We start from the raw sequence: 20,446 nt of genomic DNA, 5'->3' as shown, positions 1-20,446 counted from the left end.
CTTTAAATATTCAAAATATTAATTTTCATGCTAACAGAATTTTCATTGTGCATTAGAATTTCAATCCTTAGAAAAATGTTTTTCTTGATGATTATGATAGGGAAAAACTTGGAAATTTATAAAGATACATTCCTACCAGTAGTATATTCACATTGCCGTGTACTTTATGCTACTAGAGAAAAGGTCTTATTTAAACTTTTAACACAGAAAATTGAGCATTTTGTACCGTAAGAGTGTATACATGGATTTTCATTTTTGCTTGCTTGCTGATTGCTCTTTCCTCTCCTGAAGGTCTGGGATGGAACTCAAAGTGATTAGTATAATTTGTAGGTATGGGTCTAGAAACAATTCAGAGAGGAACTAAATACACCTAAACTGTCCCCTAAAGAATCAGCAGTAGCCATTGGGAGGTTCAAGTGGAACCTCTCCTGAACAAGGGTGGGTATTTATTGATCACAGTACATGTAGACATATAGTGTGTCTCTGGAATCAGACTAGCAGACTCCCTGGATCTAAATCCCATGTTCTCCACTTACTCTTTTTTTTTTTTTTTTGTGGTATTGATACTAGGGTTTGAACTCAGGGCCTCACACTTGCTAGGCAGGCGCTCTACCACTTGAGCCACTCCACCAGCCCTCTACTTAATCTTTGTGTGACCCTGAGCAAGTTACTTGCCTCATCTTTAAAATGAAGTACTAAAAATGCTTATGTCTGTGGGGTTCAAACATTTCCTGATTCATAATTACTGCTCTAATGGCTCAGTGGTAGAGTGCCTGCCTAGCAAATGTGAGGCCCTGAGTTCAAACCCCAGTACCACTGCCAAAAAAAAAAAGAGCTACATAATTACTGCTCTATGTGAGACAAGAGATCAGAACCATAGTTACCTGCTAGAGATCTGAATATCATTAAATAAAACATAATGTAGAGATGACTTTAGTTATTTTTTAAATGAACATTATGAGTTACTTATCTAAACAAATACTGGTCTTCCTCAAAGTAATCACCATAGGAGAGTTTATGTTTACTCTGTAGTGCTACAGTGGAATGCTGTAGTGGCATAACCTTTCAGTTTAGCAAATTTAATGTCAATTTGATTTGACAATCTGATGTTCCTTTACAATTAAGACTGACAGCTAGACTACGATACCAGATTATATCATGGATATTGGTTTAGGATTTATCCAAAGTAAGATGTGACTTTATGATGAAAGTGATTCTCTTTTAACATAAAGTAGTTTTGAATACATTTTTGAAAAAAAAACTTCCCAAATGGTTTGACTCAAACCATTTGGGCATTGTTGGAACAAATATAGCCTACCAGGATGATTATTTTTTAAATAAATTTCATTTGGAATTTGATCCTTTTGTTTAAAATTCCTATCTCATAGTTCTGAAAATTTAAAGTACTCTATGCCTTTTTACATGTACTACAGAGTTTCAAAAAATCAAGCTGTGAGAACAAATGTGCCTTTGATCATTTCTTTTGATATAATCTATAAAAGAACTAAGAATTTGAACTTGGCTTCTCAAGAACCTATGGAAAGAGAAAAGGGAAATGGAACCAGTTGCATTATGAGACTATTTTAAGATAACTAGATCATCATATAATGTACACAGTAAATTCTTCTAATTTGTTGGTTTGAGGAAAGAGATAAAGCAAACAAAACAGCCTTTCAATAGATAAATAAGTAACATAATGAAAAGGTAGGTAGAGATATTAAAAAAAGAAGACTTAACAAAATACATTGCTTATGGTGGTGTTTTTAAGAACTGTAAAAGTAAGGGAATATTGCCTTTGGTACATTTTAGTTTGTTCCAAAGATTGAGTCTGTTTACTCCCACCTCTACTTTTGAGTATAGGAGCTTATCTATTAATATACTGCCTTAGCAGATGGTGTTAGCATTGCTTTTATTTGATGTACTAAATATTATATCAGACATAAAAAAAACACCCTTTTTTTTCTTTTACTCCTCAGCATTTAAAAATTTTTAATGCAGACTGTGTTCTTTGGGTTATTTTAATCATGACTTATGGATATTTTTAATACTTATATTCTAATAATTATCATTTGTTTTGGTCTGGTTGCATAAAATTTTGAGTTTGCTCAAAATTGCTTGAATCAGTAAAACACTAATTGTGAGCCTTACCAGTTCTTAAATTAAAAACAGCTTTGGCCTTAGAAGAAGCACTAAGGAAACCTCAATTCACTGATAAACCTCAATTCATTGACCATAAAACTTGCAGAAAGGAAAATAGAATGTAGGTTAATGCTTATAATGTAAGAAGTTGAAACAAATAACTTAAATTCAGTGGTTAACACTAGATATCTTTTCTAAATTGTGTATGTATATTTAGAAAATACAGCTGCCTCATAGTAACAGTAAAATAACTATAGGTTGCTACTTAAATAACTGCCAAAATTCAAAATAGTTGTATAACTTTTTCTTCATTGATTCTTAAAGTTAGCTACTACTTGATTTTTGCTTGGCACCATTGCACATTTTAATCATATTACTATCCAAGGAGCATGCACCAACAAAGTTTGAATAAATGAACGAGTACATGAACAAAAAGAACAAAGACAACTAGTTAAATACAGTCATGAGCATAACTAATAGTGGTTCCTTTTATTCTAAAACTGCTTTCCATTGTTTATAGTGCTGTCACCCTTCCTGAATTTCTTACCTCTTTCCTTTCGTTCTGGGTACTGATTCTCTGCAAGGTCCATCTGTCACATGAAGTAGAATGTAGTGAAAAGGCTGTTTTTCTAAGAATATCTGTATTGTTATTTTTATAGTTGATAGTACTAGAAGCAAGAAGTGAACTCTGAGTGTTTTGTATACAGTGTCTTAGATTAATAATGAGTGTTGCTTCACTAAAGGACTAGCATATAGAATATCTACATGTAAGTTAATTAGAGATGGCTAGAAAAGTTCTAGACTAGGAAGTGCCACTCAGAAAACTACTATAGGATCTGGACAAGACAGACTTTCTGTAGTTCACAATTTGCTTTGGGGTGTCCTTAATTATTCTTTCTTTTTTTATTCCTTTGTTATTCCTTGTTTTTATTGTTTTACTACTATGTTTAAAAAATGTTTATAACTTTAAATTTTAATGTAAAGTATGTTCCTTCAGAAGGGAAGAAGAAAAGATGCTTTCTGTCCTAAAAACATCAGGCTAAAGCTGTTGATTAATGAGCCATACATGCTAAGATTTGTTTTGACAATACTATAATTAATAATCAAAGTTATTTTTAGGGCAGGTTTATATACTTAACAGGTGTCTGTATTCCTAACAGCTGATGATATAAAACCATGTCCCCGATGTGCTGCTTATATAATAAAAATGAATGATGGGAGCTGCAATCACATGACATGTGCTGTCTGTGGTTGTGAGTTTTGCTGGTTGTGTATGAAAGAAATCTCTGATTTACATTATCTAAGGTAAGCTTATAGAGAGAGCTATTTATATAGGAATATGATTTTTATATTACAAAAGAACTTTTTTGGAAAAAGTACCAATCTAAGCCTTTTTAAACTTGGGATTTATAAGATACTTTAAAGGTTGGATTTTATTCTAGCTTATTATTATGCCAGGCATTTGGGATTAATAACTAGTCAAAAACAGGTAATGGAGGTTCCTTTGTTGTTGAACTAGAATGCTAGTATTTAATACCTTGTATAATTATACTAGGTCTTAATTTTCTCATATATAAATTCCTCGTTTCAGCCACAAAATGAGTTTATGATACAATCACATAAAATAGGGACAAAATAAGTGTATTTTTGCATTATTGTTTTTAAGGCCTTGAGGGTTATAGAGGACTGAGGACTAGTGATAAATTTTGAATCCCAGTTAGCAGTATCCTAATAATGTAATTTATAATTGCACTAAGATTAAGATAATCTTTCAGCTTTAAATGAACTCAGAATGCAAAGAAAAGGGGAAAAAAAACCCTAAATATGAGAAGTTTACTCTTACAGTGATTGATTTGATGTGCTGTAGTAATTTGTTTCGATATTTTGCACAATTGTTTTACATTACAATTTTTCCTATTAGTCCATCAGGTTGTACTTTTTGGGGGAAAAAACCCTGGAGTCGAAAAAAGAAGATCTTATGGCAGCTGGGAACCCTTGTTGGTGCTCCTGTAGGAATTGCTTTAATAGCTGGCATTGCTATTCCCGCAATGATTATTGGCATTCCTGTATATGTGGGCCGGAAGGTAAAACACACGCGTCCTTGTCAGTGCATTTGCTTATTTTGAATCTTTCCATTCATTCCTTTATTATTGATGATTTTTTTGTTTGTTTTTAGACAAAGGTTGGTTTTAGTTTCTTCATTATAAAACAGTTACTATTTTTCATACGAAAATTTCAGTGTTTGGTAGGCTAATATGTATGTATAAAAAGCATCTGAATCTGAAAACTTCTCTACATTTGTATTATAAAACAATTTGGAGTGGCAGGTAGAAATGGCACTAACAAGACCCTGTCTCAAAAACAAGCCAGGTGTGCTGGTTCACATCGGTAATCCTAGGTACTTGAGAAGTGGAGGTAGGAGGATTGTGATCTAAGGCTTGTCCCAGCAAAAAACTCAAAACCCCATCTGAAAAATAAACTAAAGCAAAAAGTTCTGGCATATGGCTTAAATGGTAAAGGAAAACAAACAAACAACTTTGAGTATAAAGTATTGAAGATACATACCCGGCATTTTTCTTAGGGGTATATATCCTGTCAAGAAGGGTCTATAAGATTTTTTTAAAAAATAAAAGTTAATAACTGAATAACACATGCCCTCATGCAAAGAATTATTAGCCAGTTCTTTAGTTTTTTGCACTTCAGTTCAAAGTCCCCCCTGCCCCTCGTATATCGCTATTAGTAAGTATAGTATTTTGGAGATTATAATAATTATATCATAATAACTACCACTGCTGTGTAAGTGTCGAATTATACTTTATTAGCTAAACAAATAAAATTCTTTTTTGAATATTAATGGAATATTTTATGAAGAACTAAGAATGCTGCTGACTAAATTAATTGACTCTCAGAACTGAGAAGTAATTATAGAAATTATGTAATCTCAACCCTGCACCAAAGCAGAACAAAGGCAGCAATTTTAAAAAGAGGAATTAATAGCTGTTAAGCCCCTACTGTGTGGCAGGTGTTTTATGTCTTTTGATTCATTTTAACCTTGTGGCATCCTAGGTATTTTAGTGTCTAACTTACATGGTAGAATATTGAGGTTTTAAAAAGTTTATGTGATTTATCTTAAGTTACACACAGAAAGAGGTAGTACTGAGATTTCAACCCTGATGAATTCTTTATGTAAGACCCATGATAAGTTTTAATCTAGCCGTTTGGACACTCAATGATGGGGAAACCACCAACTCATGTGTAGCTCATTCTGCTGTCAAATGACTGGTTTTTGTTACAGAATTTGTATGTTGAGTCAGAATATGTTTCCCTTTAAATTATTCCCTTTAATTCTGTTTCTGATTTCTGGGACCGAACTTGAGATAAGGTTGATCCTTTTCAATATTAGCTATACTTTTCTTTATTGAACATATATTTTATAATCAAAAAATTTAGTCAGAAAAATAATACTGTATGCTGTTTGTTTTTTTAAATTAGTTTTAGGACTGGGGATATAGCTCAGTGGTAGAGTGCTTGCTTAGGGTGCTGGAGACCCTGGTCCCCAGCACCACAAAAACTAGTTTTGGGGTTGATAATAAACAGACATATATAAGCCAAATGTTTATTTCAGAAGGTTTTCTTTTTTTTTTCCAAAAGGTTTTAAGTAAACCTAAAGTTTAAAATATCTGTAAAGTAGGAGTTGATTGTAACAATTTTTAATGTAATTATTAATCAAAGCAAAAGTCTGCTGAAAATAAAACTTTGTCTCAGATATGTAGAAATAGAAATAGAAGTAGAAGGGTAAGAGAGACTGTTATACTGCACATACTTACAAATAATTTACAAAGGAGAGCTTCTTTACTGCATTGTTGAAGTCTTAGGTGTGGTTACAAGACTCCTTTTTTCAAACCTGCGCCCAAAGGGTTGCAAGTTTAGTTTTCCATTAACACAATGTTCTTTGATGATTAGGGATCTGAACCAGCCCAAGAAAACCTATTGCGTCAATAAAATACCCAAAAGTTGAGCCTTTGGTTCCAATAAAAAATAGAAATATGGCAAAAATATAGCAAACAAGCTATTAAGTTGAACCAGAAGTAATGGGATTATATGATCACTGTTCTTTGGTGCTTGAGTATGCAAAATTTTCTGGAAAACTCTTTACTCTTGACACTCTAACTTCGCAAGTCTGCTCTATCCATTTGTAGCTTTGGCTTTGCTCTATTTCAGTGTTAAGTTTCTTATGAATGGGAATAGAAAGGAGCAAGAATTAGCTGCACTAGTGAAGGATAATGAAAAAGACCTCATGAAGATCTGCCATCTCTGCCTTCATGAACTGTATTCAGACACCCGTTCTCTAGTAACATTCCAGTGCTGGGAAGTAGGGTTCTGAGTAGGAACTAGAAATATTCCTTGTCTCATACATGCTTTATCCACCTTCCCACCCCAGACTTTTCACTGTTTACTCCTCAGGACTCATTGTACTGTATGGTCTTCCAAATAACCACATAATAATGGGTTGTTTTATTATGCTTTGTCTGTAATATTGTTTAATTGAAGCATTTTATGTTAGAGACACATGCTCACTTTTGAGGCTGTTTTAATGTACTTTGAAATAGAAGAGGGGATGACCTTTATTAGCTTTAGCCCTTGTAAACCATGAGAACAAAGTCACTGAACTGTTCCCCAAAGTTACATAATACCTCACGTCACTTTCATGGTGATATAAATTCTAATTATTACCACTGATATTCTACAATAATGCTAAGAAGATATAACTTTTGTTCCTGGTAGCCATTATTTATTCTCCTTTTTCTCTTTCTCTCTTTACCTCCTTCTTTGAACTATAAATGAGAGGACTGTATTTTAACTTATCTGTTAACATTTTTCTTCTTTTATTAAAGGTGTCTGAGAAAGTACTTAGTGATAATTTGTGTCATAGAGTTACTTTTTAAGGTCAAATAAAAAATTGTGGGAGCCTCCCATAGAAGACTATTTTTACTATGTAGGGAATCTTATATAGAAAAAAATATATAGAGTGCTCAGTGTCTTAGAAGTATCCTATTAGTGAAACATCCAACTCAACTATGTTGAAAATAATATTCTTCTCACTCTCTTCTTTTTTTTCCTTAATACATGATTATACTACTCTTGAATAAAATTATAAAAGCTCAGTTTACTCAAAACTTTTAAAAGTAACACAAAGTAAAATCTATTGAATCACTGTCTTTTTAGGCAATCAAATTACCAATAAGGAGCAAATGATTTGTGAGGGTATGGCATAAGAACAATAATAAGTTTACCTTGATACCCAATTGAAATTGTATGAGAAATCATTTTAAATTTCTTATGTATGTAGGACTATTTCATCAACATTAAAGATGTAATGTATTTCTCTTTAATCCTCTGCTCCCATTCAAGATTCACAATCGATATGAAGGCAAGGATGTTTCAAAGCACAAACGGAATCTGGCTATAGCAGGTGGTGTGACATTGTCAGTAATTGTATCTCCAGTAGTAGCTGCAGTAACTGTAGGTAAGAAAATTCTTTAAAATACCAATTGACTTAAATTTTATGGAGTTTTGTGGAAGGGTTTTTAAAAATAGTATTATATTATTGACTATAGGAAGGGTATTTTTAAAATTTATTTAAGGATGATTTAAATTGAGCCAACAGAAAATCTCATTCAGTGACTATAAGATTAAAAGTATTATAGACTCAAGAGTCTGGCCTTAGGGTAGTTGATAAGTTGTTAGTGGCTGATAGGTCCCTTCCCCTAGTACAGTTCAAAAGCCTAGCTCTTCATCTTTCTTCTTTTTTTTTTTTTTACCCCCATCCTCACATGTCAGCTGGAAGGCAGGCAGGCTGGGAACCTTGAATTGGCTTGAGTGCTTTAAGATCTTGGTTAAATCCATGTTTGGCAAGCGTTCCAGCCAAATCTTCAGATCCCTAGCACTTTTCTCCTGTGCACCTTCTCTTAAAAAGATTTTCTAAACCTTATGTTTCTGTGCTTTATTTTTCTGGTTTATAATGACTAGTTTAATTCCTCTTTAGGTATTGGTGTTCCTATTATGTTAGCGTATGTCTATGGTGTTGTTCCAATTTCACTCTGCCGAAGTGGAGGTTGTGGAGTCTCAGCAGGCAATGGAAAAGGAGTCAGAATTGAATTTGATGATGAAAATGATATAAATGTTGGTGGAACTAACACAGCTGTAGGTAAGTCCTTTAAGCAAAGGAAGAAAATGTGCTTATTAATAGCTTAAGTGGGAGAGGCCATAGGATAATGTACAAGTCAGAATTTCTAAATCTTCCTTTTACTAGACCTAATAGTGTTCTTCCAGAAGTACATCAGTGAAATGAACTGCCAAGGAAAGGGATCCACATGAAAGAGTGTGGAATAATTCTGGGTGCTTAACTCCCAATGGGAATATAATGTCTTAGAAATCATAAACTTTTCAGTATTATATTTTGCTTAATACATTACAAATAAGTAAGAAAAGGATATGAAGAGAAGTGCAGTTAAAAGAAGAAATACATGCCAGTGGCTCATGCCTGTAATCCCAGCTATTTGGGAACAGAGATCAGGAAGATGCTGGTTTGAAGCCAGCCCAGGCAAATAGTTTGTGAGACTCTATCTTATAAATGCCCAACACAGAACAGGGCTGGTGGAGTGGCTTAAATGGTAGGGTGCCTGCCTAGAAAGCATGAGGCCCTGAGTTCAAACCCAAGTACCACAATAAATACATACAACATACATACATACATATATGTAGATGGTTGAAAAGTCAAAAACATCTTTAGTATAGCATTATTAAAAGAAATACAAATTAGGACAATAACTGGCAGAAGTTAGGAAGAATGAAAAGGCCCTAATAGACTGTCAGTAAGTATGTAAGTTAATTAACTTTCCTTAAAAGATGTGTGTTTTATATCTCAGCAACTTTTGTTATATGAATTTGTCTTAGGGAAATAATGAAGTAAATGTCTAAAAAATAAAGCCCCTTTATTACCTCTTTTTCTCTCTTGACCTTGATCCAATCTGATTATTGTCCCCATCACTCCAGAATTTCACTATACCAATTCAACTACAGCAGAGTCACCAGTGACCTCCATGTTGCCAAATATAGTGGTCCATTGTGTCCTTATTTAATGTAACAGTACACCTTGACATCTTCACTTGTCTTTCAGGAAGTCATTTCTAATCATATCTTGTGGCCACTCCTCAGTTTTCTTGGATGGTTCATTTTCCTCTTCTAACCTCTTAAGTGTCTGAATTTATCAGGGTCCAGTTCTCACACTTCTTTTATTTATCTACACTCATGTTATGTAACTTCATCTATTAAAAAATACATAGTCTGACAGCTTTATAAATTTATATCTAGGCTAGAACCCTCCCTTGTCCTTCAGACTTGCAAATCTAACTCTCTTATCTCCATTTGAATGCCAGACAAGAATTTCAGGCTTACCATGTCTGTAAGCAAAACTCTTTGCTCTAAAACCTGTTCTTCTGTCCACCATCCTGACCTCAATAAGTAGCTTCTCTGTTCTTTCTATTGTTTGAGTCAGAAACCTTCACTTATGATGATTTCTCTTTTCCTCCTCACACCCTATGACTGATCTGTCAGCACATTCTCCTGCTTCTTTTAATATTTAGCCATAGTCCAACCACTTCTTACCCTCTCCACTGATACATTAGTCCTCTTTCCTTTACTACTATAATAGTAAAGGTGTGTCTTAACTGATGTATCTGTTTATCAGGTTCCACTCACTATTCCACAGTGCTGCCATGGTCATACCTTGAAAACATAAGTTAGATGATGCCTTTCTTATGCTCAGAACTTCCCTAGTGACTTCTAACTTGTATTTGGGCCTGGTTAATCCAAAGTATTTACCATGGCTCAGAAGGCTCCACATAATCTGCCCTGTCTCTGAACTCATCTCTTGTCACCCTCATCTATTCTATCCATTTTTAATTTTTGAGGATGCCAGTCATGCTCCTGCTTCTGGGCTTTTAAACTTACAGTTCCCTCTGCCTGATTACTCTTCCTCCGGGTAATTTCACGACTCATTCCTTTACTTCCTTGGAATGTCCACAAGAGTTACCTTACCAAAAGGGCCTTTTCCTGATCACGTCATACAAAATGGTATGCAGACATTGCATACCTGCACTTGTCAACACTCTCACTCCCTTACCTCTGCTTTACTTTTCTCAGACAGCTTTTATCATCATATGTTTGGGTGTGTAATAGGAACTCATACTGGCATGAATAAGTGAAATCTTCAATACAAAGCATGTGATATGTACTGCAAGATTTAGAATATAGTGTTACCAGATCTTGCAATAGTTTGTAGACAAAACTGTGAACTGTATCAAGAAATAAGCTTTTGTTCCATTCTCAATGACCCAGAGTATTCTCTTCATAAGCTCTTCATTCATATAACATCCTTATTGAAAATTGTCACATAATTTTCCTCCAAAATCAACTTTAATTTTTCAGTTGGTTCATTATAAAATTCTTAAATCTTCTGGATATTTTTTTTAAATTGGTCTCTGATCCAACTGTAGTCTCTGAGGACTTTTACCTTTACTCTTAGCCCATAGTTACATGTCCTTGACTCCAGATATCTTTTCTATTCCTATTTGTGTTTTGTACTTTATATAATAAAATAGCCTGTCTGTAGTCATGGAGGAATTTGAGAAGGGAGAAATTAATAATCACACATACTTAATTTCCTTGAATTATTTGTATTTAGACACAACATCAGTAGCAGAAGCAAGACACAATCCTAGCATAGGAGAAGGAAGCGTCGGTGGTCTGACTGGCAGTTTGAGTGCAAGTGGAAGCCACATGGATCGAATCGGAGCCATTAGAGACAACCTGAGTGAAACGGCTAGCACCATGGCACTAGCTGGTGCTAGTATAACTGGGAGTCTGTCAGGAAGTGCCATGGTAAACTGCTTTAACAGGTAAGAGATAGCATTGTGTTTTTTGTTTTTTTCCTACCTTCTGTTAAGTACAGGACATTGATTAGATGAGAATTTTGAATACAAAGCATGATGATTATTCTAATGTTAAGAAATGAAATTTAGTGGCAGAGCGTAAGGAGATGATTTTACTGTTTGAATTTCCTGTCACGATATACTCATATTGTGGTAAAAACTTAAGACTGAGAAAATAGCATTCTGCTGATTTTTCATTGCACTTGTCACACTTGATACAAGAAATCAATGCTGGAGCTATTTCAGTATACACTGAAATAAAGGCAGTGCTTAGCCTAGACCTCCCTTCTGGGAGTAAAGCTGGATATTAGGAGATGAAATTTTGGTTGAGGCTTGTGAACAGTGCAGTCAGGACATCCAAGGATACATGAACTGGTGCCAGGATAGTCTCCCTGGGTTTTAATGGTCATTTTTTTCTTACCAAGTCTGTTACCAACAACCATACAGATAAGCAGGAGAAATTAACATGTTTTTACCTTCCCTTCTTTCCTTTTTTGATTCACTATTCTTTATTTCTGTTTATTAGCCTTGTATTTGTTTACATAGAGGAAAATACATTAATCAAAAGGGAAATCTCATATTTTATTTTTAGGTAGTTTTCATTTAACAGAAGCTCTTTTAGTAATACACAGTGGTGTGTATTATTATCTCTTGTTTTAAAAGTCATATGTGGACTGAGGAGGTAACTCAGTGGTGAAGTACTTGCCAGTGCCTCAAATTTGATACCCAACATCACCAAAAAAAAAATGCTATTTATAGAATCTTTTTTATTTTTTGTGGTGGTGCTGAGGTTTGAAATTGGGGACCTTGCACTTGTTAGGCAGGTGCTAACTACTTGATCCACACTGCCAGCCCTATAGAACCATTTTTAATACAGGATTTTTTGATTCAGGATTAGTTTTGATACAGGATTATTTTCTGTTCTGGTATGTTTAATGGTTGATAGTATCTTTGAACTTTGTGTTTTGCACTGAGACATGAAGAAGTATGACATTCTGAGTAAAAATAATGGAGCATATTTAAATTAAAATCCATTGTTTCCTTTTTATGCTGTTCTTTTTGCTACCTTGCTGGGCTAATTTTTCCCATTCTGCTGGATGGCTGGTACTGTTCAGTGTGCTGCAGTAGAATTTGAATAATAAAATAAATGGAAATTGAAAAAATAATGATGTCTAAAATGTCTCGGTGAGGTTCTTAACTGAATTCTTTAAAGGTACATACTATGGCAGTACTGAATTATAAATAATTTTGAATTTTATCTGATACCCTCTTCTTCAAGGTTGGAAGTACAAGCAGATGTACAGAAAGAACGGTACAGTCTAAGTGGAGAATCTGGCACCGTCAGCTTGGGAACAGTTAGTGATAATGCCAGCACCAAAGCAATGGCGGGATCTATTCTGAATTCCTACATCCCATTGGACAAGTAAGGAAAAAATTATTGTAAAATCAGAAGTATTTCAAAATTAATTTTAAAAGAATTATACCTATCACTGGACAAAATTATCAGTGAATAATGATGATCAGTTACTAAGTTCTCTTGGAAAAGAAAATGGTTAGATGTTTAGATGTCTATGTAGAGTAGAGGAAATAAATTCATGGTTGCCAGCAGCTGGGGGGAGGGAAGAATAGGAACTGATTGTTAATCAGTACCAGGTTTACTTTTGGGATGATGAAAATGTTCTGAAGTTAGATAGTGGTGGTGGTCACACAACTCTGAAGATACTAAAATCCACTGAAGGGGGGTAAGGGAGGTGGTGGGGGGGAAGAGGGAGAAATGACTCAAACATTGTATGCACATATAAATAAAAGAAAAAATAAGTAAAATCCACTGAATTGTGTACTTTAAGCAGGTGAATTTTGTGGTGTATAAATTGTACCTCAGTGAAACTGTTCTTTAAAAGATGGGGATTAGGGCCTGCATGCCTGTAATCCCAGCTATATGGAGGGTGGAGGTAGGAGGATCATAGTCCATAGCAGGCCTGGGTCAAAAGCACAAGACCCTACCTGGAAAACAATTAAAGAAAAACAAAGAGCTGGAAGAGTGGTTCAAAGGGTGGAGCACTTGCCTAGCAAGCGAAAGGCCTTGAGTTCAAACCCTAATACTGCCCCCCCAAAATGAGAGAGGGGTAGTGCCTTACATAGTGTCAGAAGTAAATATGTCTGCTGTTATTTTTAAAAAATTAAAGCATTGTAAAGACAGTCTTCTTATTTCAAGTAGTTTTATGTTAATAGTATGTGACCAGTGTCAATATATTAATATGTTCCAGTAGTTTATATATGTAGTCTTTGGATTTTTCCTTTAAAAAATCCATCCCCCTTTGCTATCATCTGAATAAAAATTAAAAAGCTAGAAATTGTTAATATTTGTTAACTCTTATGTTCCAGAGAAGGCAACAGTGTGGAAGTACAAGTAGACATCGAGTCAAAGCCATCTAAATTCAGGCACAACAGTGGAAGCAGTAGTGTGGAAGATGGCAGTGCCACTCGAAGCCATACTGGTGGTTCATCCAGTGGCTTGCCAGAAGGTAAATCTAGTGCCACCAAGTGGTCCAAAGAAGCACCAGCAGGAAAAAAATCAAAAAGTGGTAAACTAAGGAAAAAGGGGAACATGAAGATAAATGAGACCAGAGAGGACATGGATGCACAGTTATTAGAACAGCAAAGCACAAATTCAAGTGAGTTTGAGGCTCCATCCCTCAGTGACAGTATGCCATCTGTAGCAGATTCCCACTCTAGTCATTTTTCTGAATTTAGCTGTTCTGATCTAGAAAGCATGAAAACTTCTTGTAGTCATGGTTCCAGTGATTATCATGCCCGCTTTGCTACTGTTAACATTCTACCTGAAGTAGAAAATGACCGTCTGGAAAATTCTCCACATCAGTGTAGCATTTCTCTGCTTACCAAAACTGCTTCATGTTCAGAAGTTCCACAGCTGAATCATATTGCTGAAGAATGTAGTAACAGCGGAATAAAACCTAATGTTGACTTATATTTTGGTGATTCACTTAAAGAAACAAATAATAACCACTCACATCAGACAATGGAATCAAAAGTTGCAATTCAGACTGAAATTTAGACCCATAAATGCTGCAGAATAATCACACTGAACAACCTTGTTTGGAGCTGGCCGAACTGTATGTGACTAAGTTTTGAGTTACCAGCAAAAGCCAGGTTTCATAATCATGATGCAGATACATTTTCTGTGTGCAGCAAAGCATTGTGTTTTATGTGGATCTTAATTACCAAACTATGAAATGAAGGCTTTAAAAGTGCATTACTATGAGAATTAATGAATCTTAAGAGCAAAGCATGTTTTGTGTGCTTGTCGCAAAACATTGCTTGATGCACATTGCTGTGTATTTAGATAGAAATTTGGCTTAATTTATAATCAGTATAAAATATCAATACAATTCTACAGCATTCTTCGGAAGAAAAGTTGAGGCTTAGATCAGTGGTTAGTGACATTTTATTGAAACCACTAAGGGATGCTGTTTAAAAGAACCTGGCAGGTTACTCAGTATATGATATTCTTTGTAACACATCTATTCATAACTGGGCTTAAGTTTAATTTTTTTCTTATGCAATGTGAATATATAAAGCTTAATGCAGCCCATTTGCAACCCTTTGGATACTTAGACACTTTGAGCAAGATTGTGGCAGTTTTTGCACAACTTTGAAACAGAAATACCTGGTACTCTATATATCTTGTATATTGTTGATGCCATTTTAGAAGAAAAATGTAAAGGTAGATACTTAAATGTACTGAGAGTAACAAATAAGATTAAAAAAACTGCAAAATCCCATTAGATCGTAAGTATTACCAAAAAAGTCACCTTTTACTAAGGGGAAATTTGTACCCCATTGATTCTTGGTGCCTTTGGGATAGACTAGGTTTTAAGGGCCTAGTTATTTGAGGATTTTGCTATATTGTTTTCCATAATGTCTTCTCTAGCCACCATGGATTATATAGAAAAATACAGGAAATATATAAACATGAATGTGATTAATAACAATGCTGAAAAAGTATTAGCCTACCAAAGACACACTCAGGCTTTAGTAAATAACTTTACGTAACCTCAGTTTTTAACACACTTGTATCTTTTCCAACCATGAAATCAAAACATGGTGCAGAGCGTGTACCAAGTATAAAATGTCCATGTATGGTTGGCTTTATTTCCTTTTGCATTTGTTTATGGGAGATGTTCAGCTGACATAAGTAAAAGTTGGCCAAAATACTGCCTCTACTGTTAACTTCCTGTATATTCATTTAAATAAAGCAGGTTAACCTCAATGATAGCAGTTAAAATGTTCCATCTTACATTTCTTTTAAGTATTACCATATGGTGCTACTGAGCATTTTCTTTTGATAAAAAAAAAAATGCCATGGGCTGCAGTCTTCTTCCATCATTTTCCTCACCAAATCCATTAATATGCTTATAACACTAGTGCCAGTTATTTTATTTGATAATGTGTATTATGATATTTGTATATTTGTTTGCATTCTAGTTTTGTTCAATAATGAGTGTGTAAACTGCATATGTGAAATAAATGTAAATACTAATGTATTTCTGCCTTTGGTGTGTATGTAGGTAATTTTATAAGAGCGGGAATGTTCATTTGCCACGTGGTAATGTTCTTCAGTGTTGCAAGCCATTGAGATTCTGCCTCTGGTCTCAACCCAAAAGGAAGCATTTATGAACTTTTCAACAATGTTAGAAACTATACTTTCGTCATCTATTTCCCGCCTTTGCCCCAGAAGATACTTTTTCAAAATAATTTCATTTTTAAAGTGAACTAGGGGCTGGGACTTAGCTCAGTAGTAGAGCACTTGCCTACCATGCTCAAGGTCCCCAGCACGACAAAAAAAAAAAAAAAAAAGTTGACTTTAACTTAGTACATAGATCTACAATTAAGTTTTGAAAATATGTTGGTACTCTAAATCTCCACCTTTGAAAATAAAAAGATCTTAAAAGACTATTTTAATATATTTTGAAACTGAAGCCATCTAAATTCAAGCTATTAGTTAGTTACCTGGTGCTTTGTGTTCTTGTAGCCTCTATAAAATGCATTGAGGATTTAATATTTAGTTAATAGTTCATGAAAATAATCTGTGTGAATATGTTGACTATTCACATTTCTGCAAAAGGCTAAAAATTAAAAGTGAAGTGGAAAGCTAGATGATCTTTGGAGGAATACAGCAAAAGTGGTGTCATGGGAGGCCAGTGCATTCAGTTTAACTCACCTCCCTTTCTGGTTTTAACCCTTCAACCAGTATCACCACAGACTCACCTTAAAAATGGTTGAGACCTTTCAGGTGGTTTCAAAAATTTCTTCACCTTGATCCTTCAAACTTGGAATAATGGAGGGCAGTTATTTTAAGGATCAAGCCTGGAGCTCAACGCTAGGTAACTTAGAACAAGAGAATACCCAGGGTGTTCAAAACAAGCCTTAACTAACTGAAATCTTTTTAAAACCCTGTCTGCTTTGTTTTCTTAAAGGCATAGAGGAAAAAAAAAATCCCATGGTAGTGAGAGAAAAAAAAATATATTTTAACAATATACTGATTTATGGAAACCATTTTAACTGGGTTCTCATAAATGTACAAATTCCCAGCTTCAGTGCACTGGATGAGCTTTTTATGTCAAATTTGCATGTATCACTTTAACTTTGCTGGAAATTGGGCTAATTTGTAAGTAGGTAAAACTTTCCATTGTCCAGATTTGCACAGACAGATTTGAATCACCAAGGAATAAAATGCGTGTTGAAAACCAGCTATTCCCATATGACTGAGCAAAACAACTCTTGCTCCATAGATTATTGCTTTTTTGTTCAGTCATCAAGATTTCTCAATATTGCATTTTTATATGGCTCCTTTGGGTTCATTATTTCACTTATTTCCCTAATTTATGTGTGAGATGTCATTGTTAAAAGCTAGTGTTCACATATTGGTTGATTTCAAATGTCAAAAAATAGTATTCTAAACTAGTTACATTTTTTGGGTAGCCATTATTTCCTAGATGAATGGTGAGTTTTCAGTTTTTAAATTTAGTTCATATTGAATCACTGTAATAAAAGGTAAATGATGGTTGGTTGGAAAAATGCAAGGTGGGAGGAAGTCGTTACTGGGAGTATTGGGAAAGTGCTGTTTTATACAGAGCAAACAGGAAAGGTCCCTGCTTAGAGGACATGTCTGCAGAGTTGTAAAGAGGTCAGGAATGGACCATGTAGATACCATCTAGTAGAGGGGCATTTCAGAAACAGATCTTCTATGAGGTATGTTAATGTACAATTTGGATTTCAGTCTTGGAATTTGAGTTGACATCTAATGGGTAAGTCTGCCACCTTGTTTTTCTTGGAGAGTTTTTTTTTCCCCACAAATTTCCATAGCTGCTTTATTTATAATAGTCAAAAAAAAAAAAAAACCCAAATGTCCATCAACTGGTGAATGGATAAAAGTGATATATAATTTTTTTATTTTGCAACAAAAATAATGAAGTGCATATAGACGCTACAGCATTGATGAAGTTTAAAAACATTGTGGTAAGTGCAGTCATTTATTATCTCATATTCAATATGTAGAAAATGCAAATCTATAAGAAACTAGGCTATAGTATAGTAGTTGCCTCAAACTGGGTGTGGGGGAGGATTTGAGAAGATGAGGATTGCTCATGGGATATAATTTTTGTTTTGTTTTTGCAGTGTAGGGGTTTGAACTTGGGACCTGGCACTCGCTTAGGCAGGTCTCTCACTTGAGCCATGCCTCCAGTCCTGGAGTTTTATTTTTTGAGGGTGACGAATATTCTAAAATGTGTTGTGGTTATGGTTGTACACTTATGAGAGTACATTGAACACCAATATGAACACCAATACATTTTACATTGAATTACATGTTATGTGAATTATATCTCAATAAAGTTACCTACTTAGCTTTTGAGATGGGGACTTACAGGCTAATAATCTTGAACTTCTGCTTCAGCCTCCTGAGAAGCTACAGCTACAGGCAAGTACTACCATTGCTGGCTGAGTTTTTTGTTTTTTTTTTTAATTGTATGTCCTCACAGAATTTCAGAAAAATGAGTATAAGAAAGTAAAAACTTCTAGGATGTGAGGGTGCTCTGTCTGGCAAGGCAGGTGTCGTCCCCTTCCTCCTTCACTGTTCTGTGTGCATCCCTCCCGAAGCTGCATGCTCTCTCGGTGAAAGAGGATTACCTTCCCTGATAGAGAAGGACTGATCTTCAGTCAAGGGTATACAAGTAGCTGTGCTCCCCTACTCAAACCTCCAAACAAGCTCTCAAGAAAATGAAAACTTCTAAAAGCCTTCAGAGGAAAAAGAGGTACCGACAAAGGAATAAGAATTTATCTGGTATTTAAGAACTCAAGAGCACCACCATCTGGCACCAGGCCTTTAACACCTGAGCCTTTTTTGTACCATACTTCCTATTCAAACTGTAACATTCTTCCTCTGGCCTCCAAAAAGCTGTCCATCTCATAATGCAAAATTCATTCAGTCTGTCTCCACAAAAGTCCTCTGAGTCTTGACAGTTCCATTATTTCTCAACTTCATGCTGAATGTCTCCTCTGAGGCAAGGCAAACTCAGCTGTTGAGCCCCTGCTTGGCTTGTGCCAAGATGAATCTTGGAAAATGAAAGTAGTTTATAATAAGTTTAAGCAGGTAGTGACTCAAATTAGCTGTGTTAGATGTTCCATGCTGGGGCAAATTAACACATCTAGTAACTGGCTTGCAGTTAAATACTTCTTTCCTTGTACAGTTTCAAAAGTCCTCAAGATCAAGTCACCCAGAGATTCATGTCTGGTGCAGGCCTTCTTGCTACTTCCCCATATGGCAGAAATGATGAATGCCATGTCTTCACAGGGCAGGACTTTGGAGAGTGTTCCCTTGGCACTTTACATTTCCACAAAACTCTTAGAATAACCTTGTCAGGTGCAACCAGTTGACTGGGATTACATTCAATCTATAATGAGCTCTACAGAATATTTCACATCTTTTGTTAGATTTTTATCTCCAGATAGTTGATATTTTCATGCATTGTACTGTTTTTAAAATGTCATTTTCTGTTTGTTGCTACTATTGTTTTTTGCATAATTTTGTATCTTAATTCCAATAGTTTCTATTGTATGGTATAGCTGCATACACAATCATCATCTGAAACTTTGATTTAAAAAACATTTTAGTGTTTTGACATGTCAAACATTCTCTAAGCACTTTTAAAATATGAACTTTACACCTCAGAACAACCTAAAACGGGTACACGGATCTGCCTTTTATATATGAGGTAAGCTACACACAGTACTTAGGTACTTTGCCTGGAGTAGCATAGCTGGTTAGTGGCAGGACTGAGATTAAAGTTGTTTTGCTTCTGCCTTTTAGGCCATTAATTTGTTTCTTTTTCTGGCCCACTTGCACTGGCTAGGACTTCTAGGGTATACTGCTAAACAGTGGTTATAGAGGCATTGTTCATTTATGAGTAACTTCAAAAGGAAAACCTCTGTTTCAATCCTTAACTACAATATTTTACTACAAATAACTTTTGTTATTTAAAAAATATCAAATTTAGTAAATTATGCTCTTAACTCCTGGTTTTCCCTTAGCTCTTACCTTGGAAAATGTGTTGAATTTTACTAGCTTTTGGGGGAGGGGCATTTGTCATGTATTATGATTTATTCCTTTAATGTGTTAATGTGAATTTGATTTCTCAAATGTCAACCTGGGATGAACTTCAGTAAGGGTATGTAAGATCGGCGTTACAGCCACAAGCCATTCACAGTAGGTTTTAGGAGATAATAATACCTATTACCTGATTTTACATTTTCCTGTCTAGTGAATTTATGTATCTTTTCATGTTTTGTCTTTTAGAGGGAGGGGGTATTTGATTTGCAGTTCCCTAAATTGGCTATTATATCTTTGTTTTCTTTTGGGTAGCTTTCTCCTATATATTTGAAAGAGAGTATTTATTACATATTATAGCTGTTAATGTATCATTTGACTATTGGCTATTAATAACCAGTTTTTTTGGTATGCATTCTATTTTTAGAAAACCTCTTATTTTTGAGTAGTTTTGGAGTTGTAGACGCCAAACTTTTCTGCAGAAACATCGCGAAGGTGTAGAACTCCCATATACTGTTCCTCCAAGCATTTTGTTTGCAATATGAAAGCTATATTGTTACCGTGTTCATTTGTAACTTCTGCCCATGGTTATAGCCTCCTCTGGTCCTAAATTGTGCTTGAAATCTAGATTTCTTAGGAGATCTTAATGTTTTACATCTAATTAATATATCTGGATTTATCCTGGCAT

At 34.8% G+C, this 20,446-nt stretch overlaps 1 protein-coding gene across 2 annotated transcripts in view; it reads left to right on the top strand.

The window, feature by feature from the left end:
* The window catches only part of Rnf19a (ring finger protein 19A, RBR E3 ubiquitin protein ligase), a 50,257-nt gene extending 34,560 nt beyond the window's left edge, over window positions 1–15,697 (top strand). For both annotated transcript variants that reach the window (XM_020180548.2, XM_020180549.2), the window contains 7 exons: window positions 3,300–3,444; window positions 4,061–4,223; window positions 7,552–7,666; window positions 8,186–8,347; window positions 10,886–11,099; window positions 12,412–12,555; window positions 13,518–15,697. In XM_020180548.2, coding sequence (XP_020036137.2) covers window positions 3,300–3,444; window positions 4,061–4,223; window positions 7,552–7,666; window positions 8,186–8,347; window positions 10,886–11,099; window positions 12,412–12,555; window positions 13,518–14,208 — 1,634 coding nt within the window. In that variant the 3' untranslated portion in view covers window positions 14,209–15,697. The remainder of the gene's footprint in view (window positions 1–3,299; window positions 3,445–4,060; window positions 4,224–7,551; window positions 7,667–8,185; window positions 8,348–10,885; window positions 11,100–12,411; window positions 12,556–13,517) is intronic.
* Window positions 15,698–20,446: the final 4,749 nt, after the last annotated feature.

Source organism: Castor canadensis, chromosome 3, assembly GCF_047511655.1.
Source record: "Castor canadensis chromosome 3, mCasCan1.hap1v2, whole genome shotgun sequence".
Lineage (NCBI taxonomy): Eukaryota > Metazoa > Chordata > Mammalia > Rodentia > Castoridae > Castor > Castor canadensis.
This window is presented reverse-complemented; position numbering and strand designations above follow the sequence as displayed.